The 26,128-nt window shown below is 57.3% G+C and overlaps 1 protein-coding gene across 1 annotated transcript in view; it reads right to left on the bottom strand.

Annotated features, from left to right (window-relative positions):
• The window catches only part of FAM178B (family with sequence similarity 178 member B), a 98,232-nt gene that overhangs the window by 5,602 nt on the left and 66,502 nt on the right, over positions 1–26,128 (bottom strand). Inside the window, 2 exon segments of the mRNA XM_059943479.1 lie at positions 10,631–10,756; positions 18,548–18,635. Of these exon segments, the coding sequence (XP_059799462.1) occupies positions 10,631–10,756; positions 18,548–18,635 (214 nt within the window).

Genomic DNA, 26,128 nt, shown 5'->3' with positions numbered 1-26,128 from the left:
GTCAACAGCCAGGTGTGATAGCTGCGTTTCCTGCTCCAGTTGTGCTGTGACCAGTTCCTGAACTCAGCAAGCCCATTCCTGTCCTGCTGGCACCACAGAAACGTGGGGCTCTGTCTTCTCTTTCAAGATACTGGAAAGGGAGGCTGGGCAGAGGCCAGGCATCGGCGGGGCCAGTGCAAGGTGGCCCTTCCTCCTGTCTGAGGCCCCTTCCAAGTCCCTACGGGCGGGCGGGGGTATGTATGTGTGTAGGGGAGGGTGCCGGGTGGCTTCAGGGTTAATGAGCAGTGCAGGGGCACACCTTGAGTGGGGGCTATATCCATCCAAGCTTGGGCATCTTGTCTGTAGAACGGGTCCTCCCCAGCTCAGGTCACCCAGCACCTCCCGACTGGGGCATGAGTGGAGGCTGGGAAGCCCCCAAGGGAAATGGGGCCAGGAAACCTCAGTCAACGACTTGGGGAGAGGCAGAGTCTGAGGCATGGGACGTGCCCGAACCCAATGCCGACAGGAAAGGACGGTCCCCTCCCACTGCTGCCAGCAGGGCCTGCAGCTCCACCTTCCGGGTCTCTCCCTGGAGTCTGGCAGGCAGACTTTTCTGAGAAGTTCTGTGCAGGATGCCTCCCTCCTGGCTCTAGAGCCTGGAGGCGGGGCCCCGTCCTCTCCCTGGGGAAGGATGACAAGGCAGAGAGATAAGAGACAGCCCACTGGGCTTGTCACCCGCGAAGGGGCCAGGGGAGGGGAAGGCCAGTGTCTCCTTTTCTGCTCCAGCTAGTTCTGACCCGGGAACCACCAGTCAAGTCTTGGTGTGCAGAGCTTTCGTCATGAGACGAAAGGGAAAAAGGGTGGACGGTTCCCAGGAACTTCATCCTTTAGAAAAATTCCCCTCTAGCTAATGCCAAGGGAGCTGGCTGTGGGTTATTTACGCTAAGAAAGGGCAGAGAGGGGGAGGGAGAGGATCTCCCAGGAAGCCACTCGCTCTGGCCAGAACATAATAGTTTCTCCCACCTCAGGTCCGACCAAGAGTGCAGGCTCACCCGAGGCAACCCTTCGAACCCAGCCCTCTCCCTGGAGGCTGCCAGCCCGGTGGGGGGCAGGGGGGGTGCAAGGGAGGCGGGGGATGGCAGATCTTGCTCTTGGCTGGAGGGTCCTGGGGGAGCAGGTCCAGCCAGGCTCTGGGGCAGCTGCCGTGGGGCATGGGGGGTGGGTGGGGGGAGAACTAAGGCTGACCCAGGAACACCTGCTGGGGAGGACACACTGACTCAAAGGACACAGCCTTCCAGCCAGGCTGTGGGGGCCCAGGGGCTCACACTGCAGATGTCGCCGGCTCCCGCGCAGCAAGCTGGCCCTCAAGGCCAACTGCTGGCCGGTTCCTTGCCCGGGATGCCAGGACCCCAGAGCAGCCTCCCTTGGTCTCACCTCTCCAGGCTCACAGGCTCTGGGGTTGTGGGGGGGGCTGTCCTGGGGGACCTGCGTTCAGCCACAGCCTGGCTGGGCTGCTCTCAGCCCCGTTTGGAAGGCCTGGAGGTCCAGCAGGAGAATTCTGCCATAGGTCCTGTCATTGCCACGTGTGGGTCTGCTCAGGGGTTCTGTTCCCTCAGAGACACTTCGCTGCAAACACACACGCTGAAGGTCAGTTCTAGAACCGATGAAGTCTGGGAAAGAGTGAAGCCGTGCTGGTCTGCCTTGGGCCATTTCAAACCCAAGGCTAGAGCTGGACCCTGATGAATTCTTTTCCTTCCTTCCTTCTTTCCTTCCTTCCTTCCTTTCTTTCTCCTTTTACCAAATTGAACCCTATAGCACTACTGCACAGTGCCCTGACCCAGAGGGTTCCCACAGAGGTCCTGCTGACCTTCCCTTTCAGTAGATGTGGAAGCTGAGCCTGGAGAAGTCCCCTGACTGCATGACCATCTCCACTAAGTGTTAGGCCTGATGCAAACGTCTATACGGGCTCCCTTAAGCTGAACAAGCTGTGCATGTGTGTGTGTGTGTGTGTGTGTGTGCGTGCGCGCGTATTCCCTAAAGGGGATTTAACCCTGGAGAGAGATCAAGGCCCTTCTGCATTGCACAGCCAGGGCCCAAGGGCCTGCTAGAGGCAGGACAGGGAGAGGCTGAGGCTCCCCCCTGGGGAGGAGACTCGGGGCAGCAGGCCTGAGCCCCAGGGCATGGTCTAGGTACTCCATCACACACCGGCTGGGCAAATAACCACAAAAATAGTCAGTCATGAGTAATCCTGAGGTGGGGCTACCTGCAGACCCCAGGCCAAGAGCCTCAGACTGGTGACAGACTGAAGCTCGTCTGGCTAGTGTGTCCACCAGAGCTCAGGATGAGAGGGGATGCGTTTTTCTAGGCGAACCCTGTCTGGACCTGTCCTGGAGTGTGACACCTGCCACCATCTCTAGGATGCTATTTCTTCCTAACTTCTTCCGCCCCACAAGTTAACTGCATGATTTATTCCCCTTGCCCAGGCTGCTCCTGCTCCAAGGTTACACTCTCTGACCTTGGCTTGGGCAAGCACCAAAGCAGCAAGCAGAGGGCTGTGCCCACAGGAAAGCTGAGTATGGAAGTGACTGACCAGGACAGGTCATCTGTCATAAGTCCTAGAGAGAAGGAAATGACAAGGACACATGACCGACATCACTAGGAAATGACATGGTGACATGGCACCTCTTCCTAGCCCAGGTCCGTGGAAGCACAGGGCACAGAGGCCAGAGAACAGACGTCACACAGGCAGGACTTGCCAGACTCACCCCGGGGGCTTGCAAGGCCAGACACTCAGTTCTGTAAATGAAAGTGCCTGTTTAGGCGTGGGGGTGGGTGGGGCCCTAGACATGGAGCAGGATGAGGCCAACAGGCTGACGGGAGACAGGCTGGCAGCATCTGGACAGGACCAGGACTTCCGGCTCAGCTGCTGCGAACGGCCACTGCCTAGAAAGTTTGTCTCAAGGCCCCAGCGGGGCGGAGAGATGGGCTATCTCTGCTGAGGCTACTAGAGGGCCTCGGGGCCCAGCATGGGTCCCCCTCCACAGGTACCTCAGAAGATGAGCCCCTCACCTGCTCTTCTAGCTGCCCAGAGGAAGGGGGTTCAGAGACCTGAGACCCTGAACTCACTTGAAAGGGACAGAGGTATTCTTTTTTTAAGCTCTATCCTGAACTTGGAGTTGGACCTTGAGCAGCCCTGGCCCCTGCTCTTGGTAGTGAGGGTGGGGAGGGAACTAGGAGGCCGTGGCACAGCGGGGCCAGGTGGGGAAGAGATGCAGCTGAGACAAAAGCAGGAAGGCTGAGGGCTTTTTGTTCCTGTGGACCTGCTGCAGGGGGTTATCTCAGCGCATCTGCCCCCCTCCTATGTCTGCGGGTGGGAGGAGCCGAGGGGCTACAGGCAAACCCCTGCTGGAGTGCTCCCACCCAGCCCACCCTTCCTTTCTGGCCTCCTGCTGGCCATGGGGCGGCGGCGGGGGGGGGATTTGACAGGCGGGGATTGGCTGGCCCTTCCTGCTCCTCCAGCTGGGACTAGAGACCCTGACCCCAGGGGGATCTGGAACGGAAACCCAGCTCTGCCTGCTGCCCAGAGAGGACGACATTCTCGGTGCCTGTGTTAGAGAATCTACGCCTGGGTGTGCACGTGTACATCAGTACGCGGATTCCAGTGCCGGAGGGAGCCCCTGAAACCAGCCAGGGTGTTGGCAGGGGCTGGAGAGGCCCCACGGAGCGGTGGCTTCCTCAAAAGCCATTTCCTCAAAAGCAATGGCTTCCTCCCTTCTCTTTCTTATCTTTCTCACTCTCTGTATTGTCTCCTGGCGTGTTGGCATGGCCAGCGCCTGGGAAGCACTGCCCTCCTAATACTTCCCGTGGGTGTTAGAGAACAAGGCCTCTGCCCACAGCTGAAGACCAGAGGGATGCCACGGACACTAAGGCTTCCTGGTGCCCAGGATCCTGCCCCCTCCTTTGTCGAGTCCCAGCCTCCCGTCTCCTACACCCAGGCCAAGGTGCCGCACGGTGGGGACTTCAGCCCGGACTCCAGGGAAAGATGTGTGACCTGGGCTGGCCAATCACTTCATGCCTGGCTATGTGATTAGCTTAGAGGTGAGCACATGACCCAAGCCAGGCCAATGAGACTCAACTCTGGGACTCTGTTAGGATCCAGGACAGAAGCTCTTTCTTTCCCCCTGGCTAGGGTTGCAGAGGGAAGGAAATAAGCCCGGGGTGTCTCAGAAGCAGCGGGAAAGCTGCCTGGGAACGCACCAAAGGGCAGAGCCTAGAGATGCAGAGGGCAACACTGAGGTTTCACGACACTGCTCAGCCCTGGTCCAGCTGAGCCTGATGAGCTGTCCCAGGACCTCCTGGGACGTGTGTTTGTGTTTCTGTCACTACAGGGTCCCGGCAAAGACAGGGTGAGAAGGGACAGGACAGGTGGCGAGCAGAAGAGTAGCTGAGAGGGCCATGGTCTGCCTGGCAACTGCTCCTCCAGGCTGAGGACAGCTAGTGAGGGGCCTCACACACCCCTCCTGCTCCCCGCTCAGGTGCGTGATAGTGGGAGCTGAGCCCAAGCTGCTCAGACAGGGCTCTTAGAAGGCACTGCTGAACTCCCTGGTGGTCCAGTGGTTGCGACTCGGCCCTCTTACTGCTGGGGCCCGGGCTCGATCCCTGGTAGGGAAACTAAGATCCCGCAAGCGGGCACTGCTCCTCCGCCCACACTCCCGAGGCTGCTGCGTGGGGCTGGGTGCAGGGGAGAGGGGAGAAGCGTCCCTCACCAGACTGTACCTGCTCAGGGCAGGCATTTTAAATTAATTAATTTATTTATTTATGGCTGTGTTGGGTCTTCGTTTCTGAGCGACGGCTTTCTCTAGTTGTGGCAAGCGGGGGCCACTCTTCATCGCGGTGCGCGGGCCTCTCACTATGGCGGCCTCTCTTGTTGCGGAGCACAGGCTCCAGACGCGCAGGCTCAGCAGTTGTGGCTCACGGGCCTAGTCGCTCCGCGGCATGTGGGATCTTCCCAGACCAGGGCTCGAACCCGTGTCCCCTGCATTGGCAGGCAGATTCTCAACCACTGCGCCACCAGGGAAGCCCAGGGCAGGCATTTTAATGGAAGCATGTGGTTGAGATAGGCCCTGGACCCAACCCTCAAAGGCGACTCTGTTCAGGTGTGTGAAGCAATGTGTGGACAAGCCACTGGCTGCGTGAACAGACTGTAATGACCACCGGAATCCAAGGACAGGAGAGACAGGCCAGGCATCGCCAGGAAGGAGGACCAGCAGGAGCAAAGACATGGGCCTGAGAACGGAGGGTTTCTGGGAAAGACACCCATTGCCTGGAATCAAATGGAGTGGTCTGATGCACAGGAGAAAAACCGCATGGATGAAGTAGGGCCAGCTGACAAAGGCCCTGGATGGGGGGGTTTGAATATGATGTGACAGGCACTCAGGTTCGCTTATTCCTACGAAGGAATGGGAGAAAGACGATCACGAGCTGTCCAGAAGGACCTGAAGGATGGAGAGACAGAGGTAGGGGGGTCTTAGGGCAGAAGCAGGTGAGTCACCCGCATGGGGCAAGGATGGTGCCTACGGGAGGGACCCTTGAAGGGTCCTTAGGAGGACTGAGCCTGGGGTGGGGCAGGGCAGAGAGCAGGCCAGAGCTGCCGAGGACTCGAGCTGGCTGGGCTTCAACAACAGCTGCCTGCAGAATCTAAGCCTCTCCTCCCCAGCTCAACAACATCACTTTAAGCCCTGCTCATACACCTGCAAAGAAGCCAGAATTCCTGGGAGTCAGTCAAAGCTGGCCTGGGCCCCCCGCCCCATGTGCCTTCAGACGCTCAGAGGTACCCACTATGAAGGGGCTCAGCGGCCACTCAGGTGGCTGTGATGTGTATCTGGGGTACGGATCTCCCGTTAGGGTCAGCTACCCAGAGGTCACCTCCCCAGAGGTCACCTCTTTGAAGTTTATTTCCAAAGATGCCAGCTGTTCCTCATTTTGGAGGAAGTGAGGAGGAACCCAACACAGACTAGCCAGGGGAGGAACTCAGGAGTCCTGAATAGCCATTGTCCATTCTTCAAAACCAGTCTGTTTTCTCCCAGTCCTCCTCATCCTGGCCTGACCAAGGTCCCCAGCCCTGTGGGCGTGCCTCTCCCTAAGGTGCAGGGCAAGGGGCAGGCAGTTCAGGGGAGAAGGCAGAGAGTGGAGGGAGAGGGAGGGGTTCCTGCTCCATCTGTCCTTCTAGGTGACACGAGGGCCAGGAGCCTGCGCCCCAGCCAAGCCTGAGGGAGTCCACGTCCCCCTGCTGGTGTCGAGTGCCAGCGGGAGAGTGCAGGGAGCAGAGGCGGGTGCAGAGAGCCGGAGGGCAGCCCCAAACTCCCCAGCCACACCCAGTCACGTAAGGCAGCTCTTGGCAGGGTCACCCGACACAGGGACAGGCCAGCGCAGGAGTAAAAGCAGTAAAACTTGTTTGTCAACTCTGTTAACACTTGGGGACATCATAAAGATATACAGGAGATGCACACAACACACACACACACACACACACACACACGCACGCACAAGACACGTGCACACACACATGCGCGGCAGTCCCGTGCCCTCTGCAGAAGATGTGCAGAGACGCCAGGCGTGAGTTCAAAGGAATCTGTGAGGCCGGGCGGGGTTTACCCGGAGCATCAGCCAAGCCCAGAGCACACCCCGCCCCTTCCCTGTTCACACATGCACTTCTCCTATAAACAAGCCTCACGAGCACAGAGACGGGAGCACAGGCCATGTGCGTGGCGAGGCGTGTGCATGGTGAGGAAGCTGATGGGAGCCCCTTGCAGCTGCCAGGCTCAGTCTGGGTGGGGTGGCTTCTTGCGGCTGGGCCCTGGGGGGACAGGGCCCATCACAGATGCAGGACCCTCAGTGGGTCCCTGGCCGTCTGTCCTGTGAGGACACTGTCGGGCTATGAGGAGGGTGTGCCCAAGAGGCAGAGGAGGAGACAGAACAGGCTGGTGCCTCAGGGCAGCCCCAGTGCTGGGGCGTCCCCCTCCGTGACCTTAAGTTTTCTTTCCACACAATGAGAGATGGTTAACTTCCTCAAAGTTCCCAAATTTAACCAAACTGGGGGAAAAGTTCCACCCTACCATAAAGATCCTGGTTCTACAGACCTTCCAAATCCCTAGGGGAAATACAGAACCAAAAGTTCCTTCACTGTAGCATCCATGTGGCAGAAGGCCAGGGAGAAGTCAGGAAGGGCAGGGAAGGGTGGTCAACAGGAACGTCACACACGGCGGAGGTTTAACAAGACCACAGCGTCAGTCATCTCGATAAAAATGAGTTAAGTCTGGGCAAATATGGTTTAGGCAAGTCAGCTAAAAGAAAACAGAAAGCCCCCAGGACACCCCTGGTTCTGGGCTGTACGGCTGAGCTCGTCGCTTTGAGGAGACAGTGGAAAACAGAGTCCAGTTACACGATGTTTGCACAGAGGCCAAAAGGACAGCCTCACACACACACGGAGGCCTGGGAAGGAGCTGGCCTCTTGCAGAATTGGTACCCATGGGCCAGAGGGAAGCACCTGGAGGCCAGCTCTCAGAGTACACGCCTGCATTAAGACAAACTCTCCCACCTCTCTCAAACAGCAGCCCCTCACAGGGCAGCCCCAGACCCCCAGGCATCACTCTGACCTCAATGCTCCTTCTCCTCTGGGAGAACCCCTCTCAAACCAGGCAAGCACAGGGCTGCCAAAAATCACCCAGGGGCTGAGCAACTTCTTTATCCAAAAGCACTTTAAAATGCTCAAAGTACTCTAATCATCCCATTCAGAAGCAAGATTCCTGTTTTCCACACAAGCTCTGCCCTGATTTGCTAGGACACTTTGTGACTCTGAGCTAGGACAGAATTCGCACCCCCCAGCCCCCTCCCACCTCCCATCCCACACCCACTCCCTGCAGTGTTGCAGAAGGAGCAAGTTGCTTCTTTTGTTGAACTTGGTGGTTAGCTTTCTCAGGCAGGAATCTCACTAGCTTAAAATTACAAACAATGGCTGTGATTGGTTCACTCATAAGCAGGTGACACTTCTGAAGTCAAGGGCCTCCAACAGGAGAAGCCCAGGCCATCAACTCTTGTAGCCTTAATGAAACAAGGACATTAAGAGACAAGGGGGCCTATACACAGAGGCTGGTCTGAGGGCATCCAGAGGGAGGGCGCTTTCCAGCAGAGGGGTGGGAGGGCCAGAATGGGGTGGAAGGAGAGAGTTCAGAGCGGGAGAATTACAATTGCATTCATTCATTTGTGCCCTCATTCAACCATCTAGCGCCCAACACAGCACGCGATGCTGAGACACCAGCTGTGCCCACAGTCTAGCTGGGGAGACAGACAAGTCGATGGACAACTGCAAAGCCATGGGATCAGTGAGGAGAGAGAGTCACACCCTGGGCACAGAGCACCCAGCCTCCGGGGAAGGCAGGACCAGGGTGGGAAGAAGGCTGGGAGCTTCCCGGGAGAAGGAGGAGCCTGGGCCAAGGCCCCAGGCAGAGACAGGAGGAGGGGTGGGGAGGGAGCGGAGGCTGGCAGAAGTGTTTATCTGCAGAGCTGGAGGAGGGCTGCGACCCAGCAGTCTTGGCAGGAAATCTCCCAGACAGGAGTGAGGGGCCTGGGGGCGGGGCCCAGCAGGGCTGCCCCAAGGGATAGGGTCCAGCAGGGCTGCCCCAAACGCTGGGAAAGGCCTGTCCCCATTTCCTCCAGGCTGGGTCGCCTCAGGCCAACCTCATTCCGGCCTTAATTTCCCCGCTGCACTCCAAGCAGAAAAAAGGCAAAGACTGCGAGCTCTAGGGATAAAAGGCTCGGCCAGCCCAGACCACCACTCCCTGTAAAACAGGGCAGATGACGCCGCTGCTCTTTTTGGCTGGTGAGTAGCCCGATCATCTTTGAAGATGAAACACTCCTGGGCCCTAATGAGGAGTCAGTGGGTTCAGCGGGGAGTGGGGCTGGGCCGCGGGAGTCCAGTCGTCTGCCCCACCCGGCCCCTCCCGGTCTGGACAGTACGCGGCCCAGGGGGATATAGGATGCTCCACGTTGCCGTGCAGACTGCTGCCCGTGTGCCCGCACCAGCCCCACCCCTCCCCGTCCCTTCTCTGCTCTTGGCTACCTCAGACCAGCATCAATCCCAGTGGGCTCGAGCTGCAGCAAAGGCATCTAAGAGCTGCCTGGGCCTCACTTGCCTCTTTTGCTGCCCTGGACCAGCACCCGGCCAAGACACGCCGGCCCCTCGTGTTTCCAGGCCAAATGGGTCATTTCCAATATGCAGCCGACCGGGGTTGACACTTCACAGCCTCCTTTACATGCATGAGAACAGTCCTCAAATACAAAAGGATACCCTCAGCCCGCTTACTCCCCTCTCTCCCCAGGCTGTTGAAGGCACATGTGCTACCAGACTGTGAGGCGAGGTCCAGGGGTGGCCCCAGGGGCCTGGAGGGCAGCTCTTCCTTGGCCAGACCAGACACAAGTGTCCTCTTTTCTCTCTTGCCCCTCCCCTTCTTCTTCTCTCTTTTTCCCTTCCCCCAGCCCAGACCTGCGGCCTGCCCACCTGTGTCCTGCTCAGACAGACCACCCCCAGGGGCTGACCCCACCTCTGTTCCAGAGCCCCCGGAACACCCACACTTAGCCTCCTTAACGAGCTCCAGTTTCACGGGAAATAGCCGGCAAAGGGGAACAGGGCCCGGGGACAGCTCACGTAAACTCACTGACATTAGGCACAACTGAGAGATAACCTTTGCTGCGAGTTCCAGGAGAGGAGCGTACACCTGGGGGTTATCATATCTTCTTAACAGTTCATTTGTATTCATTAAGTAATTAATTCACTTATCTGATTTGCAGAATGATGCCCAAAGGCTGGCCTTCTGGATGTCAACATCCAACCCCTGGGTGAGCTTTTGGAACCACCGCCTTCCTAAATTAGCAAGATGCCTATCTGCATCCTTCATCCCTGAGTCCCCAGGGATGGGGGAGCTCACTGAGCTCTACCCCCCAACTCCCCAGGGAGCCAGGCTTGGGACTCCCAGGCTGAAGCCCCTACACCGCCACCCCTGCTTGACATTCACCCCAGGGGCCACAGGCCTGACCATTCCAAGCCCCACAACCGGCAGGCTCTGGGGCACCTTGTTGCCCCTGACTCCCGCCAAAGCATAGCTTTCAGGAAAGCTGGGCGACGTCTGGAAAGTCAATTAGGAAGAACTGGGGGAAGGCCAAGGACTCGGCCTCAGTGAGGACCACAGGGAATAGGAACAGGGAGCTGGACCCAGCTCCACTAGCAGCAAACAAGGGGCCTCTTGCATCTGAACATTCCCTGTGCTTCTCCTTTAGGGCACTCCCTTCCCACGCCACTCCCCTCGCCAGCACTTCATCTCCTGCGTCCTCTCTAACGCAGCTGACAAAGCCACGCCAGGCCGCAAAGGACACAGCGAAACTCACAGCCTGCACGCCCGTGCCCACTGCGCCTCCTTGAGGGGCACAGGCTCTGTGGAGACGGGCGGGAGTAGCTGGCTGGGCTCTGCTCCGAGGCCCCGGGCTTTCAGGACTGGCAGCCTTAAAGGCCCCCAGGCTGCGCCCTGTGGACAGCCCAGGCTTCCCTGCTACCCTGGGGTGGCGCCTTGGAGGAGGTGGGCAGGGGCTGGGTGCTCACCTTGTAGTCTAGCTGGGCACTGGCCTTTGGCTGCTGCTCCTGGCCGGGCGGCATGGTCTCAGGGCCCAGGTACTGCCCCAGGGTTGATGGCCTCATGAGGCTCAGGAGATGGCTGAGCGAGGACAGCTGGGGAGAGAAGGGGGGGCCATAACTCACGAGTGCTTGGGGCACTTTGGGGACGCATGGCCGGGACACCCCGGCTGGCAGGCATGGGTCAGAGCCTAGGCTCTGGAGCCAGACCATTGGCTCCACGACCTGGGGGCACCTTTTCCCTTGGGAGCCGTGTGGCCTCTCGGAGCCTGTCCCCATCTGTGAAATGGGGACAAACACACCCCTTCTTCCCGGGAGAAGAGGCTCTCACGCTCACAGGGCATGCATCCTTTAGACAAGTGAACGAGGAGGACTCAACCCACATCCCGGGACTGAGCAGACACTCAGGGCTTAGAAGAACCAAGACCAGAAGAGGGTCTCCTCTGCCACCAGACAAGACCTTCCCACCCTGAGCTGCTGCTCAGGCCCGCTGGTCCTCTCTTGTCATTTAACTTGTTACCACGGGCGTTTTCAACACTCCTGAAAGAAGAGAGGTTGAGAACTACCTCCATACCCATCTGTGTGAACGTGAATGATGACTGCACTCATCACCCGCAGGCCCCCTCCGCCTTTTTTCCTTCCAGAGAATTTCAAAGCAAATCCAAACACCGTATCATTTTACCCACAAAGAGCTTCAAACAGAAAAGGATAAGGAGTTTTTCCCCAACATAATCACATCATTCTCTTGCCCAACAAAATTACCAAGAATTCCTTGCACGATCAAACACCTGTGTTCACTTTTCTCTGATTGTCTCAAAAATGTCCTTATGCAGTTGTTTTGTTGGAATGGGATTCCCCGCGAGGTGCACACATTGCCCTTTGGTTAATGTATTATATCACTCAATCTGCTAGCTGCCCTACCCCCCATCTCTGAACAAATGGGGGCACGTGGCCTGCCTCAGTCCAGGTGTCTGCATCCAGCCACTCCTTCCCACCCAGCCCCTGCACCTGGTTTGGGCAGCCTCGGCTGAGCCCCAGCAAGGACCACCAGCTGCCCCAGAGCTAACTCACGGCCGGGGGTCAGTCTCTGAGCCCTGGGCCCCTCTGAGGCCACCTGTAACCCTGGGGAGGGAGGATGCAGAAGGAAAGAGCTGGGCCAGGGGAGTTCACAGAGGCACCATGTCTTTAGATGTAGCAGGTGGAGGCTGGCCCAAAGGGTGAGGGCTAAGCCTCTGGGCCAGCTCCCTGCCCGGGGCCAGCTCCCTGCCCGAGCCCAGCCCTGTCTGGCACACCTGGCTTCTTCCCCTGACTCGCCCACAGGCACCTGCTCAGCACCTCCGCCAGCCACAGGCTTAGAAAGCCCACAAGAGCAGCTGGGCTGAGTGAGGGCTAGGAGTTAGGCCCGGGGCCTCGGCTCCTGGAAGGGGGCCAGGGCTTCTTGGCCTAGCGTCTGATCGCAGAGAAGGAGGGCAGGAGGCAGGGAGACAGAGGGGGGAAGGTTCTGGGCGAAGAGAGGCACCATCTGGAGCTTCACCAAAACCAGAGCTGTGCTGCCTCGCTCAGGCCTTCCAAGTCTGGTGATAGTTTCCAAAACAGCCCCGCCTGCTCCGGGCTCACAGCTGTGCAAGCACAGGAGCGGGCTCTGCAGCCCACGCCCCCAGAAGCAGCCCTTCGGCAGGCAGCCCCGCCCCAGCTGGGACCCTCCCTGCCAGGAGCCCTGGGCGGGCCGGGCTGGGCCGGGGAGCACACAGCAGCGGCTGGCTGCTCCCACGGTTTTCCTCTCACTCCGTGAAAACAGCTTCGCTCTGCTCAGCACAGCAAGCTGCTGCCTTCTGATTGCTTTTTCTCTTTTGTTCCCAGCTCTGGCAGCCGCAGTCATCCCCTCCCCGGGAGACACACCCTTCTCCGCGGTCAGGACTTATTTGGGCTGCGTGGGTCCCAGCAGGGCCAGGCTCTGACCAGCATGCCTCCCCACTTTACCCCCACTGCTGGGAGCCGTCTCTGCAAACACTCAGCCTGTTAGGACAGACATCCCCAGGCAAGAAGCAAATGATCACCCAAAAAGGCAGGCCTCCGCTGGCCTTGTCGGTTTGTCCGGCAAGAGGCAGCAGACAGTTCCAGCGAGGCAACTGTCCACACAGCGGTCCCTCCTGTGCTCAGACCCTGGCAGCTGCTTCTATTGGCCCAGCGGAGAAGGCCAGCATCTTAAATGTCTGCGAGGCCCCGGGTGGCCCCTCTTGTTCCCTGGAGCCTGTGCCCTGCCTGGGCCTTCTGACCGGACACTGCACAGCTGCCCCCTCTGCTTTCCAGCCTTCCTCCGGGCCCACCTTCCCAGTGAGGCGCCCGCCCACCCATCTACCCAGCAGCAAGCACCTGCTCTTGCTAATCCCCTTCCCTGCACGACTTTTGTTTCCCAAGCACTTATCACCTTCTGACATGCTATGTAATTTTCTTGTTTGTTACGTTTATTATTATCTGTCCCCTGCCCCTCACTAGAACGTAAGCTCCGTGAGGGCAGTTTTGGTCACTGCAGAGCCTTGCACAGCACGTGGCACATGGCACAGTTGCGCCCCCTTATCCGAAGTTTCACTTTCCACGGTTTCAGATACCCGTGGTCGACCGAGATCCGAAAATATGAAGTGGAAAATTCCAGAAATAAACAGTTTGTAAGTTTTCAATCGCGCGCACCCTTCTGAGTAGCGTGATGAAATCTCGCGCAGTCCTGCTCCGTTCCTCCCTGGCTGTGAATGTCCCTGTGCCCAGCGGATCCTACCCCGTTAGTCACCTGGTGGTCGTCTCAGTTACCAGATTGACTGGCGCAGTATTGCAGTGCTTGTGTTCTTGTGCTCAAGTGACCCTTATTTTACTTAATAAAGGTCCCAACGCACAAGGGCAGTGATGCTGGTGATTAGGATGTGCCAGAGAGAAGGCTTAAAGCGCTTCCTCTAAGTGACAAGGTGAGAGTTCTTGACTTTAGAAGGAACGGAGAAAAATCATGTGCTGAGGTTGCTAAGATCTACAGTGAGAACAAATCTCCTATCCGTGAAATTGTGAAGAAGGAAAAAGAAACCCATGCTGGTTTTTGCTACTGCATCTCAAAATGTAAAAGTTACGGTCACAGTGCGTGATAAGGGCTTAGTTATGATGAAAAAGGCATCAAATTTATACAATAAGATATTCTGATGGGGAGAGACCACACTCACACAGCTTTTATTGCAGTATATTGTTATAATTGTTCTATTTCATTATTAGTTATTGTTATTAATTTTTTACTGTGCCTAATTTATAAATTAAACTTTATCATTGGTAGGTATGTATAGGAAAAAAACATAGCATATATAGGTTTCAGTACTATCCACCATTTCAGGCACCCACTAGATATCTTGGACTGTATCCCCCGCGGATAGCAGGGACTACTGTATATGCTTAATAAGCATTTGTTAAATGAACAAATGAATGAATGGCAGGTCAGGTCTGCAGCTGGCCTTTCCATAGTAGATGCAAGACTTTGCCTCCCTTGATTCTGGCCATTCGAAGCCCGTGTTTTCCAAACTCCAAACTGGAAGGCATGGCTTGACAAAGCAGGCTTGCTGTGTTGTAAGAGGTGGCCTGGGATAAGAAACGAACTCCCGATTTCTCGCCAAACCTGTTACACCTGTGTCTCGCCTGTCTCGGTCTCGGTAAAGGGCTTCTCCATCCTGCCAGCTGCATAGGTCTTGGAGGCCTCCTCGCCTCCTTTCTCTCCCATTCCGCATCCCGCTGGCTGTACTTGGGAAATACACCTAGAATCTCACCACTGCTCGCCACCTGCGTGCGCCGCCATTTCCCCAGGCCAAACCACCATCAGCTGTTGCCAGGATTACTGCAATTGCTTCCTTCCACCCGCAACAGTCTAGTCTCAACACAGCAGCCAGTGTAATTGTAAAAAATTTTATAAATCAGATTATGTCCCTCCTCTTATCAAAACCTTCCAGTGGCTCTCCACTTTGGCATGAAAGTCAAGCCCCCACCTGAGTCCCCACTTACCTCTCTGACCTCAGCTCCTCCTACTCCACCCTCAGCCCTCTGCTTCAGCCACACCGGCCTCTCCTTTTGCCTCCAACCTAAGAGGCCTTTGCCTGCCCCAGTGCCTTTGCACTGGCTGTTCCCTCTGCCCGGAATGCTTTTCCCCAAGAAACCTGCGTGACTCCTTTAGGTTGGTGCTCAAATGTCCCCTTCTCTGTTCACCCCTATAAAACAGCATCCCCCCAACACTCCCCCTCCTCTTTATCTGGCATTATTTTTCTCCATAGCACTTATCACCATCTGGAATGCCAAAGATTTACTTCTCTCTTGGTGCCTGTGTCTGTCTCCCGCTGAGTTTCATGAGGGAAGGAGACTGAATGCTGTTCAGGGCTGTATCTTCAGTGCCCTGAGCCGTGTCTGGAGCACACTGGTGCCTGGGGCCAAAACCCTGCTGTTTCTGGGATATTCCCATGATTCGCAGGAACAACAGGAAGGAAGCAGTTTGACCCTGAGACTCTCCTGGAAGATGCAAGCCGTGGGGTCGTTGCATCCCGACCACCTACAGAAGTCCTGTCCCTCAAATTCAGTTCTTCAGCACCTGCTCCTGCTCCTGGGGCCTCAGGCTGCAGCCCGAGATGGAGAACCAAGCAATCCAGGCATCGGGGACTCCTCCTGCCCAGCAGTGCCCTGAGAACCCCCTGCCTGGACACTCACCCCAGATCCTCTCCTTCTACGAGCCAATTCTCAACCACTGAAGTCCCCTTCACGGTGAATCAATTGCTAAGGTTTATCAAGCACTTATGCATGGATGAAGGAAAGGTCGGCCCTTGTCCTCCTATCTGCCAGCCAGGACCAAAGCTCAAGGGACCAGCCGGGCACCTCAGGTGAAGCAGCACGTGTGGTCCAGGCTGTCACCGCAACAGGATCCAAGGAAGGGGCTGGAGAAGCAGAGACGGCACGCTGCAGGGGTCCCAGGCACGGACTCTGCAGTCAGGGCACCTGGGTTTGAATCCTGGCTCCACGGCTTTCCCACTGCGTGACCCTGAGAAGTCTCCTAACCATGCCTGCCTCCGTTTCCCCATCGGTACCGCACCGGGGCTCAGCCGTGCTCTGCAGCACCTTAGAGCCACCACTTCGGTTGGGATGTGACGGGTGGAAAGGAAGAAGTGCCCCAGGCGCAAAGCCACGTGCCGAGGGTGGCTGGGCTGGCCCGCGAGGAGGGCCCAGGCAGCCCTGGCAGCCACGTGGTCGAGGAGGAGTGGGGAAGCGGGGCGTGGGGGCTTGACGTGGGCGGCTGCAGGGCCAAGGTGGCCCTCTGAAGGCGTGTCTCCTAAGGAGCCGCCTGGCAGGCCGGACGGGAAAGGGGAGCGCCTGCGGCCCAGAGACCTGGCAGGAGGCCGTGCAGCAGCCGCGGGCTTGCAGTGGGGACGGGGAAGCACATCAGGAGGACAGCGGGCAGGCCCGAGCCGCCCGTCCGCCCCTCGAGCCGCCGCGGGTCTGGCGCAGCTTTGCCTGGGCCGCTCGGCCCGCCTGCCGCCCCGCTCCTTCCTGCGGCACGAGCACTGACGCACCCTTCGAGACCTGGCTCAGGACGGCTCTGGAAGCCATTTCGCTGCCCCCGGGCAGAGTTAGTCACCGGGCCTTCGGCCTGCCTCGCTCACACCCTCTCCTCCGAGGTCGTCTCCTGGTGCAGAGCCTGGCACACAGGAGGCGCTCGGCTGGGGTCTCACGAACGCACGGCGGGCACGCGGGCAGGTGGGTGACAGGTGTGGTGGGACAGCCCTGGAGCTGGGACCCACAGGGGCAGGGCTGGACTCGCCCCAGACAGGCTGGGAGCTCCCAGGCCAGCTCTCCCTGGGGGAGGCATCCCCCCGGCCCTCCTCCCCCACCAGCCCCGCTCACTCGCCTCCCCTCCAGGTCCCCGCCAGGGCAGACCACCCAGCTCTTCCCCCGCGCCACTCCCCTCGCCACTCTCTGGCCCTCATCACGCTCCCCGCACTCTCCCCTGCGTAGGCTCTGGCTAATAAAAAACAAATCAAAACAAAACCCCAAGCCTTGAACTGACCCTCATGCTCGAGCCAGCCTGTGTTTTCCTGATCGCTGCCAAGTGCTGCCGGACGGACGGTGGCTACTCCCACCCACCACGTGCAGCCAGTCTTGCCTTTCCTGATCTCAACACTCTGGCCTCTCACCTCCGCTCTGCTGACACGTGTTTGGTTCTCCAAGGAGCTCGGTGGCCGCACTCGGGTCAACGCCAAAGCCTCTCTACCAGGCTGCCCCACCCCCGGCCGGAGCCTCCTGGGATCACTCTGTCTTGTCCTCGCTGCTGCATCTCTGCCTGCCCCGCCCCTGTTTGGCTCCTCTGTTCTCTTTCTCGCAGAGATGTTCTGTCATCAGGCTCTCACCTTTGTGAAGTGACCCCTCAGCAGGCCACCCTCCCCTGCGAAGTGACCCCTGAGCAGGCCACCCTCCCCTCCTGCCCTCCCAAGGTCTCTGCCTGGGGAACCTTCCTTTGCACACCCGGGAGCTCAGCCTCGGGTTCCTTCAGGCCACACGTGTGTGCTGAGGTCGTGTGTGTGTCAGGTACTGTGCTAGGAGCTGACGGGCAGTGGTGAGCAGGAACCGTTTGGTCCCTGTACTCAAGGAGCTGCGGATGCTGTGTGTGTGTGTGTGTGTGTGTGTACACAGACCCTGAACAAAGAAAAAATATCAGGAGGTGAGCACCACAAATACTTTCAAAGAGTGTGATGGTGCCAGGGCACTTTTTGGATTGGGTGGTCAGCAAACGCCTCCTGGAGAAGGTGACACTTCAGCCGGAACTGGGGTGAGAAGACGCTCACGCCGTCCTAAGTCTTGGGGAAAGCATGGAAGGCAGAGGGGCAGCGGGGCAAAGCCAGGCCGGGCCTGCTTGGATGAGCCAAGCCAAGCGGTCACCTTTCTGAGCTCCCGTCCTGCGATCGCGGCCCCTTAGACTCAGCCATATATGGTCCACCCGCCCCAGGAGGGTCCAGAACATTCTCTCAGCACTCTGGCCGCGGGCTTGCCTGGTGCACCTCCAGTGACTAGAGACGCAGCCTTTCGCCGGGACTGCCTTGCCTGTCTCGTGCTGCAAGACGGCTCAGCTGCACCCGGCAGCTCTTCTGGGGTTCCAGGGAGGCCCTTGGGGCGGGGGGAGGCCGGTGAGAGCATTCTCAACCCCTCTGCCACCCGCCCTTGGGCTGGCTGTGACCCATGCTGCCCCCAGGGCCCCTGAACTACTGCTCTCTGAGCTGCAAGGAGGTTGCAGTTGGAGCTTTTTGGAGAGCAGAGGGTGGAGGAAAGAAGGCACTTCCTCCCCTGCTGCCCCAAGAATGCCTGACATGGGGCAGAAGGGTCACTGGGAGCGAGCAGGGCTAATTTAGTAGTGTTCGTTTTCACCTTTATTGTTTTTCCACCTATAAAAAGTTATATAAGCAAGGGCTGGGGAAGAGGGAATGGGAGTTAGTGTTCAGCGGGTGCAGAGTTTCTGTCTGGGAGGGTGAAAAAGTTCTGGAGGTAGATGGTGGCAGTGGTTGCGCAAGACTGTGGAACTGCACACTTCAAAACGGTTAGAACTCTGCCCTTAGAATTGTTAAGATGGTAAAAAAAAAGTTAAAATGGTAACTTTTATGTTATGTATATTTTACCACAATTTTTGAAAAAGTAATACCTGCTCCCAGCTGACTGCTCTATCCTCAGTGCCGAGCACACAGTAGGCATGCAAAAAGTAACCGTCGAATGCAAGAATGTGAGCAGAAAATTCCACTCACCTTGACTCCGCCGGCCTGAGGCTCCCAACCTTTGGGAAAAGCAGCGGGAGGAGCCGGCCAGGCTTCCCCAGCGGATGCTGAGGCAGAGACTCACCTGGGCCTTCTCTTGCCAGAGAGGGAGCGTCTCTTGCTGGTCCAGCAGCCGGGCAATGATCACGAGGCTGAGCTGGCGTCGAAGCTGCCTGTGAGAGAAGGGGCGAGAGAGACTGAGGGGATGTACCACCCTGGGCCGGGGCGGGGGGATTGAAGTCCCCAGGGTGGGCGCAGGGAGGGGCAGGACACACACTGAGATGTGAACAGGGGAGAGCCACGTGGGGAACTTTGGCTTTCTCCTTTGGTTTATAGCATTTATTATTTATTTTAGAAGTAATAAAACATGCAAGATGCGAAAGTTTAAAAATAAGCAAAAAGAAAAAATTATTTTTTAAAAAAAGTGGTGAGGCTTCCCTGGTGGCGCAGTGGTTGAGAATCTGCCTGCCAATGCAAGGGACACGGGTTCAAGCCCTGGTCTGGGAAGATCCCACATGCCGCGGAGCAACTAGGCCCGCGTGCCACAACTACTGAGCCTGCGCGTCTGGAGCCTGTGCTCCGCAACAAGAGAGGCCGTGATAGTGAGAGGCCCGCGCACTGCGATGAAGAGTGGCCCCCGCTTGCCGCAACTAGAGAAAGCCCTCGCACAGAAACGAAGACCCAACACAGCCACAAAAAAAAAAAAAAAAAAAAAAGTGGTAACTTCAGAGGCTAGCATAGTAGTATTTATCATCTTACTTTTCTCCTCTATATATTTGTGCTACACAGAGATAGGGACTGTTCAACCTCTTTTGCACAGACCGTTGCCTTCTCCTTCCTTTGCAGCATTATGATCTTTCAGCCCATGTAGGGTGGTGGAAGGCAGGTGACCGGGGCTTGGTGAGGCCAAGTTTTGTTTTTTGTTTTTTTTTCAGCCAGCATCCCGTGACTTTCCTTTGGAGAAACCCTCACCCACCACACCCGGCCCAAATCCCGGCTCCCAGGGTGGGCACGTGAGCCAGGCCTGGCCCATCAGTCCCTGTGTTTGAGCCACTGAGAGGTGGCCTCGGGGTCTTGGCTGGAGCTACCAGTAGAGCGTGTGCCTTTCCAGCAGGACCACTGATCAGGTGGGAGGTGACCCCCCGTCACTGGTGGCCATCCTGCCTCTTTGTGGGGCAGCCTGGAGGATGAAGCAAGCAGAGGTAGAGCCCTGACAACACCCAGAGCCCGCCCTGCCTGAAGCCTCCGGCCCCCGGACCCATGCGGTCAGTGGGTTGGTCAGCTCAGCCGATAAAGTCCCTTTGGCTTCTTCAGTCAGTCTGAGCTGGGCTCCTAAGTCTAGCACCAAACAGTCCTAACTGATTCACTCAGGATGGAGCTGGTGTCTCCACTCTTCAGGAGTGAAGACCTCTAATGGGGATTTCAGACGCTAATGTTTGGGGCTCTGATTTTCATGGGTCCTTGAGGGCTGGAGTGAGTAAAAAGAAGAGAGGAGGGAAGTAGAGACTAGAGGACAGGGCTAGGGGTGGCAGTGGCCAGGAGAGGCTGGAGAGGGGCGATGGGAGAAGGGGTGGAGGGTTACACCTTCCTCGAGGCTTCACACACTTTTTGCCCCCGTGGACAGCAGAAGGCAGCCCCTGGCATGGACTCAGATGTGGCCCACGGTCCCGATTTCCCACGGAAAGCCAGCACCAGGGGAAGCTAAGGAGAAGTCCTGAAGCCGGCGGAAACTGAAGGAACACGTGGGCTGGAAGCGGCTCCGTAGAGGAGAAATGCCCTCTGGTAACAACACTGCTGGAGGGTCCCCACGGGCGCCCCTATCCCCATCCTTGGGACGACCTCACGGGGAAACGAAGGACAGGACATTGGGGACAGGCAGCCCTCGGAAATGATGTTTCCCTAAGGAAGTACCTGGGGTAAGCAGGACTGAGCCCCGCCTGAGCAGTGCTGAAGGCGCCCTTGCAACTTCCCCAGGGCCTGCGGCCACCGTGACCTCACGTGGGTGCAGGGGGGGCTCCCAGTTGGTGGGGAACGGAGGTGGGAATGGCCTCCTCCAAGCCAGGAGGGTAGGTGGTACTTGAAGCAGGGGCCTTGTTGATCTTCTTATTCAAGAAAATCAGAGGAATCAACAAGGCAAGAGGCTCTTGATTAAAAAAAAAGGGAAAAAAGCAACATCAGGCAGCAGCATCACATACTAGAAGGGCAAACATGGGAAAGAGGGGAGACGCTCCCACACAGCTGGCGGGGACATGAACGCGTACACCTACGTTGGCCAACTGCCTGGCGAGACCTACTAAAGATAAGGATGTTCGTGTGCCCGCCCCACGGCCCAGCAGTCCTACTCCCGGGCACACACGAACGACGTACGAGAAAAGAGAGGCGGACGAGCAGCACCGATCCGCCACTAGAATGGACAGAGGGGCTGGGCTCCACCCACCCATCTCAAGCCAACGCGGAACGAATGTGGATGAGCCACGACTCCATCCGGCAGCACGGGTGAGCCTCACAGGGCTGTGTGAAAGAAGCCAGTTCCAACAGAATACATGTGTATGATTTCACTTACATTAAGTACAAAAACGGGGATACTTGGCAGGGGTGGGGTGGCGGGCAGACTCTGCTCACGTCTCATTTCTTCTTCTTTTTTTTCTTTTCATTCGGCCGCACCATGTGGCTCGCGGGAACCTTAGTTCACCAACCAGGCACTGAACCTGGGCCCTGGCAGTGAAAGCGCTGCGTCCTAACCACTGGACCACCGGGGAACTCCCTCATTTCTTGATCTGGGTGCTGGTTTTACATGTGTTCGACTTGTGGAAACCCACTGAGCACACACTTATGGTCTGTGTTCTGTTCGTATGTTGCAGTCCAATAAAACTATTACTTAAAGAAGAAGTTCAGCTGTGGGGTGGTAAGGATTGCCTGACTTAGCCAATAAAAATATAGGATGCCAGTTAAATATGAACTTCCTATAGATAAAGAACAATTTTTTTTTAGCGTGAGTTTCTCCTATGCGATCTTTGTATTTTATCTGGCCACCCTGGGAGGGGCCGGCCATCCCCTTCCATTCTGGACTGGTGACCCCGGTTCCCTTTCTGCAGAGCGCCCCAGCTTTCCCACCCACCCTCCGAGTCCTGGGGAGAGGCAGCCCCATCTGGACTGCGTCATGGGACAGAACATGGGAGCCCTCATCCGGCGCCCCCCACACCAGACCCCTCACCCGGAGCCCCAGCCGCGTCTCTCCCTGGGCTCCCGCCGCGGCGCCCGCCCAGCACCGGCCGCCAGAACCTGCTCTCCAGCTGTTCCCCGGGAGCCCCAGCAGCAGCTGGGCCAGGAGCACGGGGCGGTGGGGGGCGGGGGGGGGGGTAGACGGGCCCTCCGCGCCAAGCTGCTGCTCCAGCGCGAGAACTTGCAGCCGGAGTCCCCAGTCCAGCATCTGGGCTTCATTAATCCAAACCCGGGCCTTGGGGAGCGCTGTTACCCGCAGCGGGTGGGGAGGGGCCGACCCGGGGGTGGGGTGCTGGCAGGCCGGCAAAGCAGAGCCGGGGGTGGTTCCAGAAGGGAAGAGGTGGGCCGGGTGGGTCAGGACAGAGCTGCTGTCCAGAAAGAAATAGAAGACAAGCATCAGAAGGAGCCCCGGGGGGGTGAATGGATGAAAAGAAACCCACATCTGAGGGCGGTGCGCTCCCCGCCTGCCCACTGCCTTTCATCCTGACGGCCCTCCCTGCCTTCTACACACAGTCCCCTGCCCTCTCAGTTCCCACTGGGACACAGGGAGAGGGAACAGGACCACTTTTTAATTCCACACTGAGAACTCACTCTACAGAGGGGAAAGAGCAAAGACTCACCCCAAACACCACCCACACTGTGCAGGGGGCGAGCAGGGGGACCCGTGGCCCGGCTGAGGTTGGCCCCGGGCCGTCCTCCCCCAGAAGCTGCCCAACGCCACCCGGCGAGGCCTCCCCGGAACTCAAACCAGGCGAACACAGGAGGATGCAGAAGCCACTGGAGCCACGCCAGCCAGTGTCATGTAAGGCAACAGGCTCCAGCCCTCTGAAATCACACCAGGCCAGGCCTCTGCCTCAGTCCTGCCCCGCCACCCTGACAGGCCGCTGTAAGACCAGGACACCAGATCAGCACTCAGAGGGCCTAAGGCGCTGGGAAATTGGGAAATGACTTTTCCAAACCAACAGCAGAGCCGGGAAGTGGAGCGCAGGCGCTCTACTCCCCAGCCTCCAGCCTCCAGCCCCTGCAAGGGGCAGCCTGTGGGTGCTCTGAGGACCGCAAAGGTGCCTGCCAGCTCGGGCCATTAGGGTGTCAGGACAACCACACAGGTCACCGCAGCCCCCCTGGAGGGGAACTAGGCTCTGCTGAGGTTGAACTACCGTAAGAGGCCACCAGGCATCTGGCCAAAGGCGTGAACGGCCTTTTCCATGTCTCTAGGGCAGCTCAGGAAGCAACTGCAGCGGCCTGTTCCGCCGTGGAAATGCCGCCCAACACCCTGCCCCAGGGCGTCTGCCCGGCTCGCCGCTCCCGGGCTGTCCATGCCGCCTCTCAGGCATCACGACCGCCTCTCATGCCACCCGCCCCTCACTCCTTCCCTGGAGTCTCCTATCTTGCACGTGAGCATGTGCCACCTGGGCAGGAAGGACAAGGACCTGGGCTCAGAGGTCAGGGTAAACTCTTCGGCCGTCTGCCCGGTCATCCCCACACCTGCTGGGACACTCACAAGTGTGGGCACACACAGTGCAGACAGGAAGAGACGGTGGGATTCAGACAGCCTCAGATCCACATGGTGGGGTCCCACCAGGCAACGTGAAGAAGCCATCTACCGGTCCCACCGGCACCCATGTTCAAAACCGGGCACCACACACCTACGGAATGGAAGTTGGGGAAGCGGTTTTCTTTGCAGAGGGAATGCCTGGCGGGGGGGCGGCCCAGGGGCCTTCTGGGGAGCAAGCAGGTGACGTTCTGGCCTGTGAGGCAGCGGTGGTTGCACAGACGCTTGGCAAAGTGTACAGTGTCCACCTCTGATGTGTCCTCTCCTGCATGCATAGTACAACCAAATAAAAAGGTTACTACCGCTTAGTAAATAAAGTTCATGTGGACAATCACAACCCAACTTCCATCCTCCTATCTCCCTTCCTCCCTCCCTCTCTCTCTTTCTGGTATTATGAGGAAACCCACAGACCACTACGCTTAAAATACCTTAAAAGTCACCCCGTCTCATGTCCTGGTACCCACATATCCGTCCGTTTAACTAGGGCCTTCGCGTACTTGAAGGAAGTCACCGAACTTCCCATGGCTACCCCTTCCCCGGTGCAACAGCTACTCTTTTCTAACCTTTGGAATCCTGTTGCCATTCTGGGTTGCTTCTTATGAAGTTCCTCAGCGTTGCTGACATTCCCATCAAGTGAGGCGCTCAGAGCTGAGGCTGACACTCATTCTAGGGGCAGCCTCGAGATGCGACGCCGTTGACAGATTGGGCCCAAAGTTAGTTCACACATCTCGCTGTCAAATCCCATCTCCCAGATCCTGTTCTTAATTGTGCAGCTGGGTCTCACTTTCCCACTCAGCCCATCATTATGGTCTGCTGAGATGTTCCAGGATCTTCAATTTGCTGTCAGTCACATTCATGTTATGTGTGAACCTGACCATTGTTCTATTAATGGCCTCGTCCAAGACCCATGGTCTGCGCTGGCCAACCTGTCAGTGAAGACGGAACTCTGGGTGGCCGCCTGGGCCTTCCCTCCAGGCCAATTCTGACGGCTAGCAGCACTTTTGGATGACGAGCCCATCTAATTTGACATCGCTCAGCCCACGTTTCTTTATGTTGTCACAAGATACGACGATCATTTCCGTCAAAGGCCCTACAAAACCCAGACAGCCCTCTCCAGAGTACTCTTCTGGTTAGTCTGTCAAAAACGAAATGAGGCTAGTCTGATATGATTTATTCTTAGGAATCCTAGAAAGCGGTGCTTCCTTGTCTATGTATATGCTCACACGCTATCCCCTGGGGAGTTCTGTTGAGGGACACATCAAGCCCGCGGCACTGAGTGAAGAAAGCACCTTCTGCACCCTCCCTCGCCATGCCCCGGGACCTCTCGCACCCTCCCACCCACCGGAGGTCTCTGCAGAGTGAGGGCGCCCCACCTGCACGTCGCCCAGGACAGACTTGAGACATCCTTTTGCTGGAGGGGACCTCAACTCATTTCACACAGCTGGATGCTGTCATTCTGTCTCCCCCGATATCTTAGGCTGCAATCCCCTTTGATCAATATTTGAGTCCAGATGAAAAATTATGCTCCTCAACAAGGAAGACAGAAGCAAAATAGGAATTACATGGTATTGTTCTCTCTTCATCCGTGTTAACGTTTCCTCATCAGCCCAGAACAGCACTCCTCACTTCAAAAATAACTACACAAGGGGGGCTTCCCTGGTGGCGCAGTGGTTGAGAATCTGCCTGCTAATGCAGGGGACACGGGTTCGAGCCCTGGTCTGGGAAGATCCCACATGCCGCGGAGCAACTGAGCCCATGAGCCACAACTACTGAGCCTGCGCGTCTGGAGCCTGTGCTCCGCAACAAGAGAGGCCACGATAATGAGGCCCGCGCACCGCGATGAAGAGTGGCCCCCGCTTGCCGCAACTAGAGAAAGCCCTCGCGCAGAAACGAAGACCCAACACAGCCAAAATAAAATAAATAAATAAATAAATAAATTTAAAAATAACTACACAGGGGACTTCCCTGGCAGTCCAGTGGTTAGGACTCCACGCTTCCACTGCAGGGAGCATCGGTTCCATCCCTGGTCGGGGAACTAAGATCCCACATGCCTCGTGGTGTGGCCAAAAGAAAAAAAAAAAAAAAAAAAGCAAAAATTACACAGAAGCCCTTTCTACGGGCCTTAGCTTTTCCCACCAATACTGTCACTGGTCTGTGCTATTTCTCCATTTGCCTTGCTCATGTCCCTTTCTTTCCCTCTTCCATATCTTTCAAGATCAGAGATCATGCATGAGCTCTGAGTGCAGCCCCTGCACCTCTAGATACTTCCTGCATTTTTCATCATTGGGTCCATTTGCAAACCATGTTCAAAGTTTTATTGCAGGATCTCTCTAGCCCCCCTGAACCATTTTTCTTTTTGGAATCTGCTACTAAAAAGCTCTCACTCTCTCTACTCTTTTTGAAATCTGCCCTCCAGAAGCAAGCACTCCACAAGCACGCTCCCCAAGCCCCTCCTCCGTGCCAGGGTCCAAGGACCCGGCGAGCAAAGTCACAGCTCTTGTCCTCACGACGCTCACAGCCCAAGGGGTCAGCAAGGGGCACCAACAACCAGGGCTCTGCATCCGGAGGTTTCTCTGAAGAGGAGATGCCTCATCTCAGCCTAGTCTTGGGGGGTGAGGAAATGTCAACCAGGCAAAGAGGAGGAAGAAGACAGGGAAAGAGGCTTCTCTAGGAAGAGGGAACGGATATTGAAAAGTTCAAGACAAATGCTCATCATGGGTTCGGGTAGCCGCACATTTTCAGGATATGGCTGGAGGGTGGAAGCCTGTGAGGGGACGTGGCGGGGAGAAGGCAGGCTTGGGAAAGTAGGCACGAAAGCCCTCGTACACCAGGCTGGGCTGTTTGAATTTCATCCTGAGCATAGAAGCCTGAAGGATTTTAAGCAGAGGAGTG

Source organism: Balaenoptera ricei, chromosome 13 (genome assembly GCF_028023285.1).
Source record: "Balaenoptera ricei isolate mBalRic1 chromosome 13, mBalRic1.hap2, whole genome shotgun sequence".
Lineage (NCBI taxonomy): Eukaryota > Metazoa > Chordata > Mammalia > Artiodactyla > Balaenopteridae > Balaenoptera > Balaenoptera ricei.
Note: the sequence above shows the minus strand (reverse complement) of the source record. Positions and strands in the feature narration are given on the sequence as shown.